This window comes from Balaenoptera musculus, chromosome 10, assembly GCF_009873245.2.
Source record: "Balaenoptera musculus isolate JJ_BM4_2016_0621 chromosome 10, mBalMus1.pri.v3, whole genome shotgun sequence".
Classification (NCBI taxonomy): Eukaryota; Metazoa; Chordata; class Mammalia; order Artiodactyla; family Balaenopteridae; genus Balaenoptera; species Balaenoptera musculus.
The window spans coordinates 7,832,608-7,856,166 of record NC_045794.1 but is presented as its reverse complement, the minus strand read 5'-3'; the positions used below and the strand labels follow the sequence as shown (position 1 = coordinate 7,856,166).

Genomic DNA, 23,559 nt, shown 5'->3' with positions numbered 1-23,559 from the left:
CTATTTATATTTCATCTGGGACTATGGGAAGAAATGACTTGTTATAATATTGGGATATGAATATTTCTAGGACCCCATAAGCAAGAAATTCTCCACAAAAGGTGCTCATTATGTTATGCACAAGTTATTTTGAATATACATATAAGGAAGTAACCATTGGGATTAGTCAATTATTATATCAACAGCACATCAAAAAGACAAAAGGGGAATATGCTATCAATCTCAGCAAGGACTTAGACCATAAAACAAGATCAGTGCACCAATAAACCAATCTGATTTTATAGTTGTGTGTTATTGCATAGTTTATTCATTACTATATTGACGGATATTATAGTTTACAAATTTTATGAAACATAGGCTGCAGTGATCCACCTTTTATATTCCTTTTTGAGTCGACACAAGTATTTCTACAAGATAGAGTAGTGAAGCTGTACTGAATCTCTGATACTTAAAACTAAACATAGCTATTCAAACAATAAAAAGCCTGCCTCATTCACCCCCTAGGAACAGAGCCACGCACTCACATTGATGGGAGTATATGAATAGTTTTAGTTATTTAAGAAACAATTTGGGGAAGTTTTCACCTACTCTGAGAGCTTTTGGCCCAATTTAAGTACCCTGTTAGTTGACAAAAAGTTTTTCCCCAAAATAGATGAATACTTAAATTCACTCAAAGAAGATACAGGAAAGCTCCCTGGAGAGTCATTTAATTCCCTTTTGCTTTATAGGTGACAAATCAGACCCTGAGCTTGTCCTTCATGGTTCTGCAAGACATCCCAGTAAGGGATCTGAAACCAGCCATAGTGAAAGTCTATGATTATTATGAGACAGGTGAGTGAAAGTAAAGTTCACACAGAAATTAAATACCTGATCACAGAAATTTAGATTTGAGAGATGTGTTGTGGCAATTCATTACACTAATCACTCTCATCACTTCATTTTGTCTCTATCAAGTCTGATATAAATATATTATTACTAATACAAAGCACCTGTAAGATATTTAGTTCCCTTTTCTTCAGATAAAATCAACTGTAGGACAATATGAAATTTAAATAAGTATAACATCTGTACTCTTACCCTTCAGGAGTTTAGGGTAAAGGAAAGCATAACATACAATATTTGAAAATATAAGACAGAAAGCAGCACATCAAATGAATGATGCTGAGGTTTCCGATACAATTCTTCCCACAATAAAGATTCTTTCACTGACCTGTAACATAGATGTTCACTTTCCCTCTCACTTCTCCTGACTATTTTTGTTTTTATTCAGATGAGTTTGCCGTTGCTGAGTACAATGCTCCTTGCAGCAAAGGTAAGCAATTCATACTCCTTCCAGATGGAGTCAGAACCCCTTTGGCCTGTCCCTCAAATCTCCTCCATAAAATTCTGGCTAAATATTTCTCATAGACATCATACTGTTCACAGTGCAACTTATTATAGAAAAATACATTTATTGGGAAAGGGCCCCTGATAGTCAGACCTCAGTTCACAGAATTGCACATTAGATAATTTTAAGTAATGGATCTCATTTCACACTATACAAATTGGATTTCCTCAGGTACCATGCTACCCAAATCTAAAGGAAGGAATATTCACTGTTCCAGAAACCCAAGTCCATCTTAATTTTCTATTCTTTCCACTATCACAGACACTGGAAATGCTTAAAGACCACATCAATGAAAACTGCTTTGCTGGAGTCCCTGTTCCACAGACTCAGGTCTCCATGGAAGAAAAGAGTTTTTATATCTCTGAAGGCTTGTTGAATAAACCTTTTTCTCTGGTCAGCCCATATCACTGTTTACTCATTTATTCAGTAAACACTTATTACACTTCCATGTGATTCCCAATAGACTCCTGAGATAAAAATTCATAGCAATCAAGGGCTAAAGGATTTCAAAAACTGAAAAACATTACAGAGGTGGTGGTCACAGTAGGCTTCATTTAGAGGTTGCAGGGAAAAGAAGAAAGTATTGGATTATGTACTAGGAGCATGTAAAGTGAGTTTGGTTATAGAATTACCCTACGAAAAAGCCAAAGAGTGGATTTATGAGAGAATAAAAGGCTGACTTGACAAGGAAAGACTTTCCACACTAAAGGGAAATATGAAATAGAAAGTTGGATATGTCCAACATTGGGAGGCAGCATAATTAATTGGGACTTGATCTGAATTGAAAGTTATGTGACCTCAGAACCAAATCTGCCATTGACCAATACAAGTGATCAGTCAGTTAACCTTAGGTTTCAGATTCAAGAAAGGATGACAGATTGAAAATGCTGAAGAGGTGATTCAAGTAGAAGTGAATTTTCCTAGAAGAAAGAATATATAGGATTCAAAGCCCAAATAGGACTGTTACATCTTTTTTCTGCAACTTTGAGCCAGAACCAAAGGATGGATACAAACTCAAGGAGGTATTCAGAGGCATTAAGTATTAAAATCATCCATTATATGGATGGAGGGGCAGAAGCTTCTGGAGTTTGAAGAGAAGGTCCCTGAAAAGTCCTAGAGTCCTAGTCTTCATCTGGTTGAGTCTGACAGAAGCCTGGATGCTATAAACTAAGAACTCTAAAGGACTTGAAGTTCAAGCACCCTTAGCTCTGTCTCCAGGCTAGGCAAAAGTAAAAGATAAATGTTATCACCTTTGTGCTAGATTCTACTCTAAGCACCTCATAGGTATTAATATATCAACTCTATGAAATAGGTATTCTTATAACAAATGAGGAGAGTGAGGCACAGAGAGGTGTAACTTGTCCTAAGCTACTCAGCTAGTAAAGGGCTGAACCAGAATTCAATACTAAGAGGTGTGGTTTCCAAGTCCACACTCATAACCTCAAACCATGCTGTCTCTCCAGCCCACTTCAGAAAAGAAAGCCAAGAAAAAAACATATTTCAGAGCTGAATAAATGTTATAATTAGTATCAATTAAGCATCCATCCAGGGCATGAAATATAAAAAAAATTAGGGGTATGACGAAAGGAAATAAACTAACAGGATTAAAATAAATTCTATCAGTTAGTTCTAGTCCTTTTTTCTTTGTTCATTGCAAATCATGACTGCAAATGTACTTGAAGAGTATACTTGTTGCAAATCAATCATTGTGTCTCCTTGGACCAAGATTCATTCCAGAAACCTTTACTGATTACTTCCTGTGTGTCAGGCACTATATTCCATGCTATGATACAGAATTCAATAAAATGGGATTCCTTCCTTAGAGAAATTACACTGCAGAGTAAAAGAAAAAGATACATATTTGCCTTATTATAATACTACATGATAAGTACTGCAAACTATTTATTACCAAGATGGACTCCAGGCACAGTGACCTTCTCAAGTTTTGACGTACCACATCCAAGTTCTGATATTCTGGTAATTATCAAGCACTCTCTAAGAATTCATTTATAATTTGCTTCATTTTTCTTTCATTTGTATTGTAAGATTTTGGACACTATTTTTGTGACCAGGGAGACCTGGACCCGTGCATCCTCTTGAGCCATGAATTTTCACATTGTGTTCTTTACCCTGGGGAAAGGTCTAATTATAATTGAAAATGGATTTGCCACCAGCCTACTGGTATGGGTAGAATTTTAAAGAGTGACATATCTTGACTACATCGAATTTTGTGAATTGAGATTTACTCTTTCTGTAAAAGGATGTGGAGACATGACAGTAAATGAGATAGAGATGTTCAGGGGTCAGTTTATATAGAGTTTTATATTTTATTTTTAAAAATAATAAGGTGCTATATGCTTGCATTTTCTCACACGTGCCTCATCACCAAACTCATCCTTCCCCACCTTGAGTGAGTTGGTCAGAGGCAACCCCGTGCCTCAGGGAAATTGGGTGGTTATGGCAGGAATTCAAAGAGAAAGAAATAGAATACTTGATCCACCTTGCAAGAATAAATAACTTTTATATTTATTTAAACCCCACTGATAAATCAAAAGTTAACCCTGGAAGATTAGAGTATGGCAGTTTACTGTATGAAAGAGGTCACAAGAATTCAGAATATATAGGAAACATCTAAATGATGGCAAAATATGTGGCTGGAAACAGAATGAGGAAGCACTCTATGTATCATTAAAGAAATATCCCCAGGATTATACTGTTAAGAGAAAACGGTAGAGCTAAGAACAGGGTACATATTATGGACTCATATTATAATAAAAGGGTGGGAGCAGAAATAGCATGTCCTTTGTTTTTTCTTTTTGCACTTACATAAACTAAGACTAGAATGATACCCACCAGAAAAAAAAAAAAAAAAGCTACTAAGAAAGTATTTACCTTCCTACAGAAACAGTGTAAAGTAAGTGGAAGTTTTCAAGGATGGGAAGGAGACCACTTAGAGAATACCATTTAAAATTATTTGACTACTGAACTCTTTGAACATATTTACTATTCTGAAAATTAAACTAAAATCCAGTGAATAAGAAGCTTAAGTCTAAGAAGAAATATTGAATTCAGTACCTGCCAATCTATACAACGAGAAAGAATACTTACTCTATAAAGTACAATTAAAGATATCTTACCTAGAGGCTAGGAGAAGATGGCGGAAGAGTAAGACGCGGAGATCACCTTCCTCCCCACAGATACATCAGAAATACATCTACACGTGGAACAGCTCCTACAGAACACCCACTGAACGCTGGCAGAAGACGTCAGACCTCCCAAAAGGCAAGAAACTCCCCACGTACCTGGGTAGGGCAAAAGAAAAAAGAAACAACAGAGACAAAAGAATAAGGACGGGACCCGCACCAGTGGGAGGGAGCTGTGAAGGAGGAAAGGTTTCCACACACTAGGAAGCCCCTTCGCGGGTGGAGACTGTGGGTGGCGGAGGGGGGAAGCTTCAGAGCCACGGAGGAGAGCGCAGCCACAGGGGTGCGGAGGGCAAAGCGGAGAGATTCCCGCACGGAGGCTCGGCGCCGAGCAGCACTCACCAGCCCTAGAGGCTTGTCTGCTCAGCTGCAGGGGCGGGCGGGGCTGGGAGCTGAGGCTCGGGCTTCGGTCGGATCCCAGGGAGAGGACTGGGGTTGGCGGCGTGAACACAGCCTGAAGGGGCCTAGTGCGCCACAGCTAGGCGGGAGGGAGTCCGGGAAAAGGTCTGGACCTGCCAAACAGGCAAGAGACTTTTTCTTGCCTCTTTGTTTCCTGGTGCGCGAGGAGAGGGGATTCAGAGCGCCGCCTAAACGAGCTCCAGAGATGGGCGCGAGCCGCAGCTATCAGCGCGGACCCCAGAGACGGGCATGAGATGCTGGGGCTGCTGCTGCCGCCACCAAGAAGCCTGTGAGCGAGCACAGGTCACTCTCCACACCGCCCCTCCCGGGAGCCAGTGCAGCCCGCCACTGCCAGGCTCCCGTGATCCTGGGACAACTTCCCCAGGAGAATGCACGGCGCGCCTCAGGCTGCTGCAACGTCACGACGCCTCTGCCGCCGCAGGCTCGCCCCGCCTCCTCCGTGCCCCTCCCTCCCCGAGGCCTGAGTGAGCCAGAGCCCCCGAAGCAGCTGCTCCTTTAACCCCGTCCTGTCTGGGCGGGAACAGACGCCCTCAGGCGACCTACACGCAGAGGCGGGTCCAAATCCAAAGCTGAAACCCAGGAGCTGTTCGAACAAAGAAGAGAAAGGGAAATTTCTCCCAGCAGCCTCAGAAGCAGCAGATTAAAGCTCCACAAACAACTTGATGTACCTGCATCTGTCAAATACCTGAATAGACAACGAATCATCCCAAATTGAGGAGGTGCACTTTGGGAGCAAGATATATTATTTTTTCCCCTTTTCCTCTTTTTGTGAGTGTGTATGTGTATGCTTCTGTGTGAGGTTTTGTCTGTATAGCTTTGCTTTCACCATTTGTCCTAGGGTTCTGTACGTCCCTTTTTTTATTTGTTTGTTTTTGTTTTTAACTTTAAAATTTTTTTCTTTTTTTTTTTTTTTTTTTTTTCCCCTTGGATTCCCTTTAATGGTTAACACTCAATCCTTTGGCATCCTCAAGTGGCTTAGCAAAGAATAATGGGTAAGACAGGAGCTGCAGCTGAGGTACAGGGTTTGAATCTCCATGAATTCCCAGTTGAAAACAGAGCAACTAGATAATATAACCAAATCATGTGGGGAATTTTTACACCAAAACTAGGAGATAAAGTGTGTCCCTTCAACCCAAAATACAAGTTGGTAAGAACAAACCACCAACAGCCCCCAGAGACTTTCATGGAGTCAGCACCTCTGCAGGAAAACAAGAAAACCATAGACCTGAGAAAAGTTATTCTCTGGAAAATTCACCGGTCAGTTTTAAAGCAGCAAGCTGAAACCAGGAGGCATTATTTTCACCCCAACAGTAGATAATAGCAAGGGACCCAGCATAAGCAGGAAGACTGCATTAGAAGATACCAATACAATTTGAAAATATATATATATAATATATTACATATATAATATGTATATTATATATTATATTATATATATAATATATATATATTTTTTTTCACACACACACACTGTATTTTATTTTTACAAGAGATAAATAGACTGACACCAAGCATTGTACATGGATGACCACAACAAAAGCAACAATGATTGCAATTACCAAACATGAAACACACTCATACTGTGTCATAATATTGACACTCAGTCCAGTAATCCTCCACTGTAACAGCTCCTTTACTTTGCAGTGAAAATTGATTTGTATATTCTTTGCCTCTGAGTCCTTGTGGGATTTTTTTTTTTTTAATTCAGACAGAAAGTCACAAAAATTATACTCATCCTCATCAGTTCACTCAGTCCCATGTAATTAATTTTTTTTTTCATCTTGATCTTTTGTTAGCACTTTTATGAGTTCATCAGTTTCTTTTTTTTTTTCTTAATAATTATTTTTTATTTTTTTATTTTAATAACTTTATTTTATCTTTATTTTATTTTATCCTCTTTCTTTTTTTTGCTTTCTATTTTTTCTCCCTTTTATTCTGAGCTGTGTGGATGAAAGGCTCTTGGTGCTCCAGCCAGGCATCAGGGCTGTGCCTCTGAGGTGTGAGACCCAACTTCAGGACACTGGTCCACAAGAGACCTCCCAGCTCCACATAATACCAAACGATGAAAATCTCCCAGAGATCTCCATCTCAACACCAAGACCCAGCTCCACTCAACGACCAGCAAGCTACAGTGCTGGACACCCTATGCCAAACAACTAGCAAGACAGCAACACAGCCCCATCCATTAGCAGAGAGGCTGCCTAAAATCATAGTAAGGCCACAGACACCCCAAAACACACCACCAGACGTGGACCTGCCCACCAGAAAGACAAGATCCAGCCTCATCCACCAGAACACAGGCACTAGTCCCCTCCACCAGGAAGCCTACACAACCCACTGAACCAACCTTAGCCACTGGGGACAGATACCAAAAACAACAGGAACTACGAACCTGCAGCCTGCAAAAAGGAGACCCCAAACACAGTAAGATAAGCAAAATGAGAAGACAGAAAAACACACAGCAGATGAAGGAGCAAGGTAAAAACACACCAGACCTAACAAATGAAGAGGAAATAGGCAGTCTACCTGAAAAAGAATTCAGAATAATGATAGTAAAGATGATCCAAAATCTTGGAAATAGAATAGAAAAAATGCAAGAAACATTTAACAAGCACATAGAAGAACTAAAGAGGAACCAAGCAATGATGAAAAACACAATAAATGAAATTAAAAATACTCTAGAAGGGATCAATAGCAGAATAACTGAGGCAGAAGAACGGATAAGTGACCTGGAATATAAAATAGTGGAAATAACTACTGCAGAGCAGAATAAAGAAAAAAGAATGAAAAGAACTGAGGAGAGTCTCAGAGACCTCTGGGACAACATTAAACGCACCAACATCCGAATTATAGGGGTCCCAGAAGAAGAAGAGAAAAAGAAAGGGACTGAGAAAATATTTGAAGAGATTATAGTTGAAAACTTCCCTAATACGGGAAAGGAAATAGTTAATCAAGTCCTGGAAGCACAGAGAGTCCCATACAGGATAAATCCAAGGAGAAACATGCCAAGACACATATTAATCAAACTATCAAAAATTAAATATAGGGCTTCCCTGGTGGCGCAGTGGTTGAGAATCTGCCTGCCGATGCAGGGGACACGGGTTCGAGCCCTGGTCTGGGAGGATCCCACATGCCGCGGAGCAACTAGGCCCGTGAGCCACAGTTACTGAGCCTGCGTGTCTGGAGCCTGTGCTCCGCAACAAGAGAGGCCGCGATAATGAGAGGCCCGTGCACCGCGATGAAGAGTGGCCCCCACTTGCCACAACTAGAGAAAGCCCTCGCACAGAAATGAAGACCCAACACAGCCATAAATAAATAAATAAATAAAATAAATAAACCCAAAAGTTTAAAAAAAAAAATTAAATATAAAGAAAACATATTAAAAGCAGCAAGGGAAAAACAACAAATAACACACAAGGGAATCCCCATAAGGTTAACAGCTGATCTTTCAGCAGGAGCTCTGTAAGCCAGAAGGGAGTGGCAGAACATATTTAAAGTGATGAAGGAGAAAAACCTGCAACCAAGATTACTCTACCCAGCAAGGATCTCATTCAGATGTGATGGAGAAATTAAAACCTTTACAGACAAGCAAAAGCTGAGAGAATTCAGCACCACCAAACCAGCTTTACAACAAATGCTAAAGGAACTTCTCTAGGCAAGAAACACAAGAGAAGGAAAACACCTACAATAACAAACCCAAAACATTTAAGAAAATGGGAATAGGAACATACATATCGATAATTACCTTAAATGTAAATGGATTAAATGCTCCCACCAAAAGACACAGACTGGCTGAATGGATACAAAAACAAGACCCATATATATGCTGTCTACAAGAGACCCACTTCAGACCTAGGGACACATACAGACTGAAAGTGAGGGGATGGAAAAAGATATTCCATGCAAATGGACATCAGAAGAAAGCTGGAGTAGCAATTCTCATATCAGACAAAACAGACTTTAAAATAAAGAGTATTACAAGAGACAAAGAAGGACACTATATAATGATCAAGGGATCAATTCAAGAAGAAGATATAACAATTGTAAATATGCACCCAACATAGGAGCACCTCAATACATAAGGCAAATACTAACAGTCATAAAAGGGGAAATCAACAGTAACACAATCATAGTAGGGGACTTTAATACCCCACTTTCACCAATGGACAGATCATCCAAAATGAAAATAAATAAGGAAACACAAGCTTTAAATGATACATTAAACAAGATGGACTTAATTGATACTTATAGGACATTCCACCCAAAAACAACAGAATACACATTTTTCTCAAGTGCTCATGGAACATTCTCCAGGATAGATCATATCTTGGGTCACAAATCAAGCCTTGGTAAATTTAAGAAAATTGAAATCGTATCAAGTATCTTTTCCGACCACAACGCTATGAGACTAGATACCAATTACAGGAAAAGATCTGTAAAAAATTCAAACACATGGAGGCTACACAATACACTACTTAATAAAGAAGTGATCACTGAAGAAATCAAAGGGGAAATCAAAAAATACCTAGAAACAAATGACAATGGAGACACGACTACCCAAAACCTATGGGATGCAGCAAAAGCAGTTCTAAGAGGGAAGTTTATAGCAATACAAGCCTACCTCAAGAAACAGGAAATATCTTGAATAAACAACCTAACTTGCACCTAAAGCAATTAGAGAAAGAAGAACAAAAAAACCCCAAAGTTAGCAGAAGGAAAGAAATCATAAAGATCAGATCAGAAATAAATGAAAAAGAAATGAAGGAAATAATAGCAAAGATCAATAAAACTAAAAGCTGGTTCTTTGAGAAGATAAACAAAATTGATAAACCATTAGCCAGACTCATCAAGAGAAAAAGACAGAAGACTCAAATCAATAGAATTAGAAATGAAAAAGGAGAAGTAACCACTGACATTGCAGAAATACAAATGATCATGAGAGATTACTACAAGCAACTCTATGCCAATAAAATGGACAACCTGGAAGAAATGGACATATTCTTAGAAATGCACAACCTGCCGAGACTGAACCAGGAAGAAATAGAAAATATGAACAGACCAATCACAAGCACTGAAATTGAAACTGTGATTAAAAATCTTCCAACAAACAAAAGCCCAGGACCAGATGGCTTCACAGGCGAATTCTATCAAACATTTAGAGAAGAGCTAACACCTATCCTTCTCAAACTCTTCCAAAATATTGCAGAGGGAGGAACACTCCCAAACTCATTCTACGAGGCCACCATCACCCTGATACCAAAACCAGACAAAGATGTCACAAAGAAAGAAAACTACAGGCCAATATCACTGATGAACATAGATGCAAAAATCCTCAACAAAATACTAGCAAACAGAATCCAACAGCACATTAAAAGGATCATACACCATGATCAAGTGCGGTTTATTCCAGGAATGCAAGGATTCTTCAATATATGCAAATCAATCAACGTGATACACCATATTAACAAATTGAAGGCAAAAAACCATATGATCATCTCAATAGATGCAGAAAAAGCTTTCGACAAAATTCAACACCCATTTATGATAAAAGCCCTGCAGAAAGTAGGCTTAGACGGAACTTTCCTCAACATGATAAATGCTATATATGACAAACCCACAGCCAACATCATCCTCAATGGTGAAAAACTGAAACCATTTCCACTAAGATCAAGAACAAGACAAGGTTGCCCACTCTCACCACTATTATTCAACATAGTTTTGGAAGTTTTAGCCACAGCAATCAGAGAAGAAAAAGAAATAAAAGGAATCCAAATCGGAAAAGAAGAAGTAAAGCTGTCACTGTTTGCAGATGACATGATACTATACAGAGAGAATCCTAAAGATGCTACCAGAAAACTACTAGAGCTAATCAATGAATTTGGTAAAGTAGCAGGATACAAAATTAATGCACAGAAATCTCTTGCATTCCTATACACTAATGATGAAAAATCTGAAAGTGAAATTAAGGAAACACTCCCATTTACCATTGCAACAAAAAGAATAAAATATCTAGGAATAAACCTACCTAAGGAGACAAAAGACCTGTATGCAGAAAATTATAAGACACTGATGAAAGAAATTAAAGATGATACAAATAGATGGAGAGATATACCATGTTCTTGGATTGGATGAATCAACACTGTGAAAATGACTCTACTACCCAAAGCAATCTACAGATTCAATGCAATCCCTATCAAACTACCACTGGCATTTTTCACAGAACGAGAACAAAAAATTTCACGATTTGTATGGAAACACAAAAGACCCCGAATAGCCAAAGCAAGCTTGAGAACGAAAAATGGAGCTGGAGAAATCAGGCTCCCGGACTTCAGACTATACTACGAAGCTACAGTAATCAAGACAGTTTGGTACTGGCACAAAAACAGAAACATAGATCAATGGAAAAGGATAGAAAGCCCAGAGATAAACCCACGCACATATGGTCAGCTTATCTTTGATAAAGGAGGCAAGCATATACAGTGGAGAAAAGACAGCCTCTTCAATAAGTGGTGCTGGTAAAACTGGACAGGTACATATAAAAGTATGAAATTAGAACACTCCCTAACACCATACACAAAAATAAACTCAAAATGGATTAAAGACCTAAATGTAAGGCCAGACACTATCAAACTCTTAGAGGAAAACATAGGCAGAACACTCTATGACATAAATCACAGCAAGATCCTTTTTGACCCAACTCCTAGAGAAATGGAAATAAAAACACAAATAAACAAATGGGACCTAATGAAACTTAAAAGCTTTTGCACAGCAAAGGAAACCATAAACAAGACTAAAAGACAACCCTCCGAATGGGAGAAAATATTTGCAAATGAAGCAACTGACAAAGGATTAATCTCCAAGATTTACAAGCAGCTCATGCAGCTCAATAACAAAACAAACAACCCAATCCAAAAATGGGCAGAAGACCTAAACAGACATTTCTCCAAAGAAGATATACAGATTGCCAACAGACACATGAAAGAATGCTCAACATCATTAATCATTAGAGAAATGCAAATCAAAACTACAATGAGATATCATCTCACACCAGTCAGAATGGCCATCATCCAAAAATCTACAAACAATAAATGCTGGAGAGGGTGTGGAGAAAAGGGAACACTCTTGCACTGTTGGTGGGAATGTAAATTGATACAGCCACTATGGAGAACAGTATGGAGGTTCCTGAAAAAACTACAAATAGAACTACCATACGACCCAGCAATCCCACTACTGGGCATATACCCTGAGAAAACCATAATTCAAAAAGAGTCATGTACCAAAATGTTCATTGCAGCTCTTTTTACAACAGCCAGGACATGGAAGCAACCTAAGTGTCCATCATCAGATGAATGGATAAAGAAGATGTGGCACATATATACAATGGAATATTACTCAGCCATAAAAAGAAATGAAATGGAGGTATTTGTCGTGAGGTGGATGGAGTTAGAATCTGTCATACAGAGTGAAGTAAGTCAGAAAGAGAAAAACAGATACAGTATGCTAACACATATATATGGAATCTAAGGAAAAAAAAAAAAAAAGGTCATGAAGAACCTAGTGGCAAGACGGGAATAAAGACACAGACCTACTAGAGAATGGACTTGAGGATATGGGGAGGGGGAGGGGTAAGATGTGACAGGGTGAGAGAGTGGCATGGACATATATACACTACCAAATGTAAAATAGATAGCTAGTGGGAAGCAGCCGCATAGCACAGGGAGATCAGCTCGGTGCTTTGTGACCACCTAGAGGGGTGGGATAGGGAGGGTGGGAGGGAGGGAGACGTAAGAGGGAAGAGATATGGGAACATATGTATATGATAACTGATTCACTTTGTTATAAAGCAGAAACTAACACACCATTGTAAAGCAATTATACTCCAATAAAGATGTTAAAAAAAAAAAGAAAGTTTAAAGAGCAGAGGTGAGATAAAGTAAATGACTTTGCCACAAGTGACAAACTAGCATCATATTTACAAGTAGAAATTTGAGAAAATTGTTTCTACAATTATTGAAAGTTATAAAGAGTTTTTGTGTGAAAGGTGGAAGGTATTGAAGGGAGTCACTGGAGATTAATGAGATTTGTTTTTCTCTGAAATTCCTGAGAGTAGAATATAAAGGATATATTCTTACTACCTGGTCAGTTTTGGTTTTCTGAGGCTTCATCATTACAAACTAATCTACCTAGCACCCCTGCCACACACACCCATAACAAGGACTTCCATGAAAGTAATATCCTTGAGTAGCCACTACTGATATCACAACAACAGAAAGAATTACCCTAGAACAGCAAAGAACCATATTTAGTTTATCTGTTTAGTTATTCTTACATGCTGGGTGTCTATTCATACGTCAGCTAAAACTTGAGGCCAAACAATGCATTATCTTCATATGGCTATAAAACATTTTAAGAAGGCTTCGAGGGCTTCCCTGGTGGCACAGTGGTTGAGAATCTGCCTGCCAATGCAGGGCACACGGGTTCGAGCCCTGGTCTGGGAAGATCCCACATGCCACGGAGCAACTGGGCCCGTGAGCCACAATTACTGAGCCTGCGCGTCTGGAGGCTGTGCTCCACAACAAGAGAGGCCGCGATAGTGAGAGGCCCGCGCACCACAATGAAGAGTGGTCCCCGCTTGCCGCAACTAGAGAAAGCCCTCACACAGAAACGAAGACCCAACACAGCCAAAAATAAATAAATAAATAAATAAACAGAGTAAACAATGCATTTAAAAAAAAAAAGAGAAGGCTTCGATAAAAATAATCATATATCAGAGAAAACTCAGAGCCTTCTTTTAGATGGCTGCTGTGCAATCCAATGTTATGGATAATAAAAGTGGATAAGACATAGCTTGGCAAGCCACCCAGTACCAGGAAATGTAAATTTGTAATATTAAAATCAGGGACATTTTCTGAGGAAGTAACAAGTCCAAGTTTAAGATGCATTCCCAAAACCACTGGCCCTAGAACTTTCCAGAAAAGTAGACATCACACATAATCCTCTTTGTATCTGATTTGTTTGTGTATCTAGATGTTGGGGTATCTGAAAAATTGTCCCTGAATCTCCCACCAAAGGTAGTGAAAGAGTCAGCCAGAGCCTCTTTCTCTGTTTTGGGTGACTGAGTCACTCAGTCCCTGGAGAACGTGGGACAACCACCACTGCCATTCCCCCTACTTTTCAAATATAGCTTTTAACTGCACTTCAGCTTTTCAACTTCTTTCTCATACCTCTATATTTTCCTCAGTTGCTACTTGGTTTCCAGCATATCTGATCCAACATTCAAGTTATAATTCCTTGTTCTGACATCTCATCTTTCATTTCCAGGTGACATACTAGGTTCTGCCAAAAAAAACACACAAAACCTTCTCCAGATGCCCTATGGCTGTGGAGCACAGAACATGGTCCTGTTTGCTCCTAATATCTATGTACTGAAATATCTGAATGAAACCCAACAACTAACTCAGGAGGTCAAATCCAAGGCCATTGGCCATCTCAATGCTGGTGAGTCCACTTTATTATTGTAGGTGTTCTCTCCACAAACAGGCGTGACATCCACTGGGCATGAAGAGCAGTGCTGTTGGTGTGTCCTTTGTGCCTGAGAGGCCAGGGCACGTCAGGGGCATCAGCTTGCCCATTTGGGAATCCTCTTTCTCTGATGTGCCACTGCTACTTCACGCACCATCTGAAACCTTCCGTTCCAGGTTATCAGAGGCAGCTGAACTACAAACACAGAGGTGGCTCCTATAGTGCCTTTGGGAACCAACATGTCACAAAGGAAGGCAACACTTGGTAAGAAAAGGTCCTATAGAACAAACTTTGCACAAGCATAGCCACTCTTATTCCTCATGGAAACCCTACAACTTAGATATTATGAACCTCATTTTATAAAGGTAGAAATTTATACCTAGTGTTGTTAAGTAAATGTTTCTTGGTGGCACAAATAATAAATGGCAGAGTTGGGACTTGTCTCAAGGTTTATCTACCTTGACTCCCAAATGCATTTTTGATTCAACACAGTAATTAAGATGTACTTTCTCATGTCTAATACCATCATAAGTAAAAAAAAAATCTGGCCACCTTAAGTTATTTTCCAGTACCCAGAGATGATAGAAACTGAGACTAGAAAAACTGCTGCCATTCTTCACACAACCCTGTATCAAAAAGTGCTGTTCCTCTGAGACAAAACACACAGGCAATTAATGAAAAGAAAGGTAGTTAATGAAAAGGCAGTTGGTGGAAGGAGAGGGAAGGAAGGTTCAGGGGGGAGTATTTCACTTTTTGAAGATGCAAACATCACCAAGAGGTTAGTCCATATATCAGGGATGGCAGAAAAGAAGGTTTGTCTCATCTACAATAGAAAATCAGAGAGAGGGAGAAAACCTAGCATGAGAGTGCAAATGTCTGAGTCAATCAATCACCTGAATAAGGAAGATGAAGCCTGAATCCTTGAAGCAATGAGAACGTGAACAAGGTAGTAAGGACCACTTGAAACCACTTTGTCCTGGAGGAACAAAGACAGATTCCCCAGCTCTAAGCACTCCGAACCCCTCATACTGACTCACGAGTGTGGAGGGGTCCCCGTGAAGCCTGGGCACTGAATGTGCTGCATGAAAACAAATGGCCTCATCAGCCCACTCTTCCTCCTCCATCAAGCTCACAGCCTTTGTTCTCAAGACCTTCGCCCAGCCTCGAGCCTTCATCTTCATTGATGCAGCCCACATTACCCAAGCCCTTACCTGGCTCTCTGAGAAGTAGGAGAGTGATGGCTGTTTCAGGAGTTCTGGGTCACTGCTCAACAGTGCCACTAAGGTGATTGCTTTTGTAAGCTAGTCTGAACCTCCTGACCTCACTATTCCATGGCAACCTGTCCAAGGGTGAAGGCACATAAGAAGGAGGCACATACGAATTCCTAAAGGAAAGGACTAGGAAGTACGGGAGAAGGTTAGGGTGGGAGAATAAACCCACGTACCACTGAGGTAAAAGAAATGGAATCTCAGATGAGAGTAGCACTTTGTACGGTGGGGAGAGATGTATATGAGAACTTCCCAGGGACCATGCAAGAGAAAGGACTGACCATGAGGAGAGGAGATATCTTCAAAAGGTTTCCTGAAGTGGAAATAATCTCTCTTTCCCTCCCTTGTACTTACAGGGTGGAGTGGACGACGAAGTGACCCTCTCTGCCTATATTGCCATGGCCCTTCTGGAGATTCCACTCCCTGTCACTGTAGGCACCACATCACTTCCTCAGCTTCCCAGACCACCATGAAACCATTGCCCTATTGTGCTAATAATACTCCTCTCAAAGCCCAGTGACAGCTTTCCTTCTGCTCAATGCTGATGCATCTGCCACAGTCATAGAGACTCCAAATGACCCATCAAGAAGGATTCATTTGTTCAGTAAAGACCTGGACTATGTGCCAAAGCTAATCCTAAAACTCATGGCCTCTAGCCCTGCCCTTATCAGCTTATTTTACTTAGAAAGTAATTTTTTAAAGAGTGATTTCTATTATGTTGTATGGTTTTTTACAATCAAAAAAAAAAAGAGTGAGGGACTTCCCTGGCAGTCCAGTGGTTAGGACTCTGAGCTCTCACTGATGAGGGCCCGGGTTCAACCCCTCGTCTGGGAACTAAAATCCCACAAGCTGCGTGGTGTGGCCAGAAAAAAAACAAACAAACAGTGATTTCTAAAAAGATGATCAGGAGATGGTTAGATAAAGCCATTTGATCTAATTTTTTTTATTTGAAAAGCACTGGTCCCACGTATCTTACTGTCTTTATGTTTGTTCTGGGATATGCCAGGACCCCTTTCCACGTAACTCAGGATACTATTGCTCTCCCTTCACAGCACCCTGTTGTCCACAAGGCCCTGGTCTGCCTCGAATCAGCCTAGAAAAGAACACAGGCAGAGGCCCGAGGCAGCCACATCTACACCAGGGCACTGTTGGCCTATGCTTTTGCCCTGGCAGGTGACCAGGCCAAAAGGAGAGAGTTAACTGAAATCACTTGATGAGGAAGCAATAAAAGAAGGTGAGAGCACACATCAAGCTGTTCTTCCTATCCACTTCCACTGGATAGAAAAGGGGAAGAATATTGAATTCCTGAAAATAACCTCCTTTTTGGTCTATACCACTACAAATGCTGACATTTTTATGCAGACTAATCCATTAAGAGATTAATGCTCCTTTTACACACAAATCTTCCCTGGAATTTCTGTTATAGAGAAAACAAGATAGATAAAAGTAACATCACAGAGTGAATTGAGGGGGGGGGTGGTGTTCAGTCTCCCTTTATTTACAAAGACAAACATAGTTGACATTTATACTTTTCTTTATGGTAAATGAATGTGTATCAGGGTGAGGAGAAGCTACTAAGCACCATAGCAAAGACAATGTCATCCATAATTACAACTTCCATGTTACTGTTTCTAATACAACTCTCTGAAATAAGATGGAAGATTTTATATTTCATCTCAAAAAAAACCTAAACAATGACCAAATCATTTTAGATTGGGAGCAAAGGAACCAACAAGTGAGGAAATCATGTCTGACTTTTCACCACCAGCTCTACCAGAACAACACTTGAGAAAGTAGTTCAGTTCACATCTTATAAATTTCTGTCCTCAATATTTCCCTCGACCACACTAGACCATAGCCAAGTTCAGATTTTTACTCAGAAATAAGAAATCTAGGGATATTATGATTGAAGTAAAAAACTTACTTCAGCTTTTGCTACATTTATTTCTTACTAAATATAAACATACTGTCATACATTAAACACCAATAGCTTTCATTCTTTCTCTATTCTTATCCTTAAGACAATGCAATGCACTGGGAGCAACCTCAGAAACCCAAGGCACCAGTGGAGGATCTTTACGAACCCCAGGCTCCCTCTGCTGAAGTGGAGATGACAGCCTATGTGCTCCTCGCTTACCTCACGGCCCAGCCTGCCCTGACCTCGGAGGACCTGACCCCCCCCCACGCACATCGTGAAGTGGATCTCAAAGCAGCAGAACTCCCACGGGGGCTTCTCCTCCACCCAGGTGTGTGGTTCCCCTTTCGGTTAGGGTGCAGCTGGGAGGCTTGAACAACAGACAAATCTGTAGTGACAAGAGCAAGGAAAAGGGAGAAGAGGACGTGAAATGAGGGAAAGGATATCTGTTATCATTTTGAGTCTGTAGGAAATAAGGAAAAGAGTCTAAAACATTTCCCAAAATAAATTGTCCTAATCCCTGTGCTAGCGAACTAGAGTTCTCTTTATACCTCACTTTGTACCACACCACATTTTGCTCAGAAACCACAACCTTAATTTACGGACAATGTCTAAAATTCTGGAAAGTCTAGAAACCTAGAAGCAGACCCTTAAACTGAACCAGAGAGGTTAATTGCCTAAAATATGATGTACGAACAAAAGGGGCTCACCCACGTCTTTCTGTCCCACTGCACCAGCTAGCCTCTCCTTTCCCTCCCCTCTTGACAGACTCTCCTAATTTTACTTACAAATAGATCCTAAAGGGAAAACCGTTTTCCTCTACCCTTAACACTTCTGACAGTAACAACCTGGAGTTAGCATAAACCTCACAGGCTCAGTCCCACAAGACTGCCCCTCACTCCCGGTGCCAGTCACCGGTCCAGGCCTCCTGTACTTCAGACCAACCAGCTATAATTTAGGGGTTCCCACAACCCCCTCTTGAGGTTGATAATTTGCTAGAATGGCTCCCAGAACTCAGGAAAGCACTTTACTTACTAATACCAGTCTATTATAAAGGATGCAATTCAGGAACAGCAAAATGAAGGAGATGCCTGGGGCGAGGTTTGTGGGAAGGGGTGCACAGCTTCCATGCCCTCTCTGGGCACACCACCCTCCCAGCACCTCCACCTGTTCACCAACCTGGAAGCTCTCTGAACCCCTTTGTCTAGGGTTTTTGTGGAGGTCCCATTACATAGGCATGGCTGATTAAATCACTGACCACTGGTCAATCCCAAGCCCCTCTCCAATCCCCAGAGGTAGAGGGTGGGTAGTAGGAGGGGGGTTGAGCCTGAAAGTTCCAATCCTCTAATCATGTGGCTAGTTCCTCTGGCAACCATCCCCCATCCTCCGAGAGTCACTTCACTGGCATACAAAAAGAAACTCATCACTCCAAAGACTTCAAGGGTCCTAGAAATTCTTGTATCAGGATCCAGGGGCAGAGACCAAATACATATTTCTTATTATGCCACAGAACTTCTTTGAGTTTTCTTAAAAGTAACACAAACTCATGCTTGCCTTCTCCATTCTCTACATGTGGGTTCAATCAGGACTATAAACCATTAACTTTAATCGTCCAGCCACATCCAGCCGTATCAAATATTATTTCTAAAGAAACACATCTAACGTAATACCTTGTAATTTCCACTCTCAGTATTCTGAGTGTACAGTGAAGAACTTATCTTCACAGAAATTTGGTGAAATGGTAGACTCTTCTAAAAGATAAATAAAATATAGAGAAGCAAAATCTCAATGACCGGTGCGCCACCCTGGTTTGCAACTCACTTCATTGTCTCTCTCGTCCCTCTGAAATGGATAATCTTCATTTTGATGTTAAAATACCCTCTTCATGTTTGTTTTCTCTTCCTTTCAGTCCCATTGTCCAAAAGACAGTGTCAAGACTCATTTTTTTATAAATTTATTAATTTATTTTATATTTTATTTTTGGCTGCATTGGGTCTTTGTTGCTGCGCATGGGCTTTCTCTAGTTGTGGCAAGCAGTGGCTTCTCTTGTTGTGGAGCATAGGCTCTAGGCGTGCAACTTCAGTAGTTGTGGCTCATGGGCTCAGTACTGTGGCTCCCAGGCTCTAGAGCACAGGCTCAGTAGTTGTGGCGCATGGGCTTAGTTGCTCCACGGCATGTGGGATCTTCCTGGACCAGGAATCTAATCCATGTCCCCTGCATTGGCAGGCAGACTCCCAACCACTGCACGACCAGGGAAGTCCTGAGACTCATTTTTAATAAGAAGAAAGAAGGAGTTCTAAAAGAGAGATCTTCTGGGGCATGAAGTACATTCTAATAGAATGGTATCAATAGAGAAATAATCCACAGGAAAGACTGGAATTAAAAAGTTTTTCCTTTTATTTGATCAGAGTGCAGATCATAGACTAATAACTATTGACTGCCTTGGTGTCTCTGGAAGGCACATCAAAAGTAGACATTTAAAACACACCACCAGACATGGTCCTGCCCACCAGACAGAAAAGATCCAGCCTCATCCACCAGAACACAGACACCAGTCCCCTCCACCAGGAAGCCTACACAACCCACTGAACCAGCCTTACCCACTGGGGGCAGACACCAAAAACAACAGGAACTACGAACCTGCAACCTGCGAAAAGGAGACCCCAAACATAGTAAGTAGAGCAAATTGAGAAGACAGAGAAATACACAGCAGATGAAGGAGCAAAGTAAGAACCCAACAGACCAAACAAATGAAGAGAAAATAGGCAGTCTATCTGAAAAAGAATTCAGAGTAATGATAGTAAAGATGATCCAAAATCTTGGAAATAGAATGGAGAAAACACAATAAACGTTTAACAGGGACCTAGAAGAATTGAAGAGCAAACAAACAATGATGAACAACACAATAAAAGAAATTTAAAATTCTCTGGAAGGAATCAATAGCAGAATAACTGAGGCAGAAGAACGGATAAGTGACCTGGAATATAAAATAGTGGAAATAACCACCACCCAGCAGAATAAAGAGAAAAGAATGAAAAGAATTGAGGACAGTCTCAGAGACTGCTGAAACAACATTAAATGTACCAACATTCGAATTATAGGGGTCCCAGAAGAAGAAGAGAAAAAGAAAGGGACTGAGAAAATATTTGAAGAGATTATAGTTGAAAACTTCCCTAATATGGGAAAGGAAATAGTCAGTCAAGTCCAGGAAGTGCAGAGAGTCCCATACAGGATAAATCCAAGGAGAAACACACCAAGATACATATTAATCAAACTATCAAACTTAAGTACAAATAAAAAATATTAAAAAGAGCAAGGGAAAAGCAACAAATAACATACAATGGAATCCCCATAAGGTTAACAGCTGATCTTTCAGCAGAAACTCTGTAAGCCAGAAGGGAGTGGCAGGACATATTTAAAGTGATGAAAGGGAAAAACCTACAACCAAGATTACTCTACCCAGCAAGGATCTCATCCAGATTCAGTGGAGAAATTAAAACCTTTACAGACAAGCAAAAGTTAAGAGAATTCAGCACCACCAAACCAGCTTTACAACAAATGCTAAAGAAATTTCTCTAGGCAGGAAACACAAGAGAAAGAAAAGACCTACAAAAACAAACCCAAAACAATAAAGAAAATGGTAATAGGAACATACATATCAATAATTACCTCAAATGTAAATGGATTAAATGCTCCAACCAAAAGACACAGACTGGCTGAATGGATACAAAAACAAGACCCATATATATGATGTCTACAAGAGACCCACTTCAGACCTAGGGACACATACAGACTGAAAGTGAGGGGATGGAAAAAAAATATTCCATGCAAATGGAAATCAGAAGAAAGCTGGAGTAGCAATTCTCATATCAGATAAAATAGACTTTAAAATAAAGAGTATTACAAGAGACAAAGAAGGACACTATATAATGATCAAGGGATCAATCCAAGAAGAAGATATAACAATTGTAAATATTTATGCACCCAACATAAGAGCACCTCAATACATAAGGCAAATGTTAACAGCCATAAAAGGGGAAATCAACAGTAATACAATAATAGTAGTGGGCTTTAACACCCCACTGTCACCAATGGACAGATCATCCAAAATGAAAATAAATAAGGAAACACAAGCTTTAAATGACACATTAAACAAGAAAGACTTAATTGATATTTATAGGACATTCCATCCAAAAACAACAGAATACACTTTCTTCTCAAGTGCTCATGGAACATTCTCCATGATAGATCATATCCTGAGTCACAAATCAAGCCTTGGTAAATTTAAGAAAATTGAAATCATATCAAGTATCTTTTCCTACCACAATGCTATGAGATTAGATATCAATTACAGGAAAGAAAGTGTAAAAAATACAAACACATGGAGGCTAAACAATACACTACTAAATAACCAAGAGATCACTGAAGAAATCAAAGAGGAAATCAGAAAATACCTAGAAAAAATGACAATGAAAGCACGACAACCCAAAACCTATGGGATGCAGCAAAAGCAGTTCTAAGAGGGAAGTTTATAGCAATACAAGCCTACCTCAAGAAACAAGAAAAATCTCAAATAAACAACTTAACTTTACACTTAAAGCAATTAAAGAAAGAAGAATTAAAAAACCCCAAAGTTAGGAGAAGGAAAGAAATCATAAAGATCAGATCAGAAATAAATGAAAAAGAAGTGAAGGAAATGATAGCAAAGATCAATAAAACTAAAAGCTGTTTCTTTGAGAAGATAAACAAAATTGATAAACCATTAGCCAGATTCATCAAGAAAAAAAGGGAGAAGATTCAAATCAATAGAATTAGAAATGAAAAAGGAGAAGTAACAACTGACACCGCAGAAATACAAAGGATCATGAGACATTACTACAAGCAACTATATGCCAATAAAATGGACAACCTGGAAGAAATGGACAAATTCTTAGAAAAGCACCACCTTCCGATACTGAACCAGGAAGAAATAGAAAATATAAGCAGACCAATCACAGCACTGAAATTGAAACTGTGATTAAAAATCTTCCGAAAATCAAAAGCCTGGGACCAGATGGCTTCACAGGCGAATTCTATCAAACACTTAAAGAAGAGCCAACACCTATCCTTCTCAAACTCTTCCAAAATATAGCAGAGGGAGAAACACTCCCACACAAGATCCTTTTTGACCCAGCTCCTAGAGAAATGGAAATAAAAACAAAAATAAACAAATGGGACCTAATGAAACTTAAAAGCTTTTGCACAGCAAAGGAAACCATAAACAAGATGAAAAGACAACCCTCAGAATGGGAGAAAATATTTGCAAATGAAGTAACGGACAAAGGATTAATCTCCAAAATATACAAGCAGCTCATGCAGCTCAATATCAGAAAAACAAACAACCCAATCCAAAAATGGGCAGAAGACCTAAACAGACGTTTCTCCAAAGAAGATATACAGATTGCCAACAAACACATGAAAGAGTGCTCAACATCACTAATTATTAGAGAAATGCAAATCAAAACTCCAATGAGGTATCACCTCACACCAGTCAGAATGGCCATCATCAGAAAAATCTACAAACAATAAATGCTGGAGAGGGTGTGGAGAAAAGGGAACTCTCCTGCACTGTTGGTGGGAATGTAAATTGATACAGCCACTATGGAGAACAGTATGGAGGTTCCTTAAAAAACTAAAAATAGAACTACCATATGACCCAGCAATCCCACTACTGGCCATATACCCTGAGAAAACCATAATTCAAAAATAGCAATGTACCACATTGTTCATTGCAGCTCTATTTACAATAGCCAGGACATGGAAGCAACCTAAGTGTCCATCAACAGATGAATGCATAAAGAAGAT

The 23,559-nt window shown here is 39.8% G+C and overlaps 1 protein-coding gene and 1 pseudogene across 1 annotated transcript in view; both read left to right on the top strand.

Moving 5' to 3' along the window:
* The window catches only part of LOC118902447 (alpha-2-macroglobulin), a 40,730-nt gene extending 38,971 nt beyond the window's left edge, over nucleotides 1-1,759 (top strand). Inside the window, exons 34-36 of the mRNA XM_036866774.1 lie at nucleotides 729-831; nucleotides 1,271-1,312; nucleotides 1,649-1,759. Of these exons, the coding sequence (XP_036722669.1) occupies nucleotides 729-831; nucleotides 1,271-1,312; nucleotides 1,649-1,665 (162 nt within the window). The 3' untranslated portion in view covers nucleotides 1,666-1,759. The remainder of the gene's footprint in view (nucleotides 1-728; nucleotides 832-1,270; nucleotides 1,313-1,648) is intronic.
* Nucleotides 1,760-5,998: 4,239 nt separating this feature from the next.
* LOC118902010 overlaps nucleotides 5,999-23,559 on the top strand; it is a 30,557-nt pseudogene continuing 12,996 nt past the window's right edge.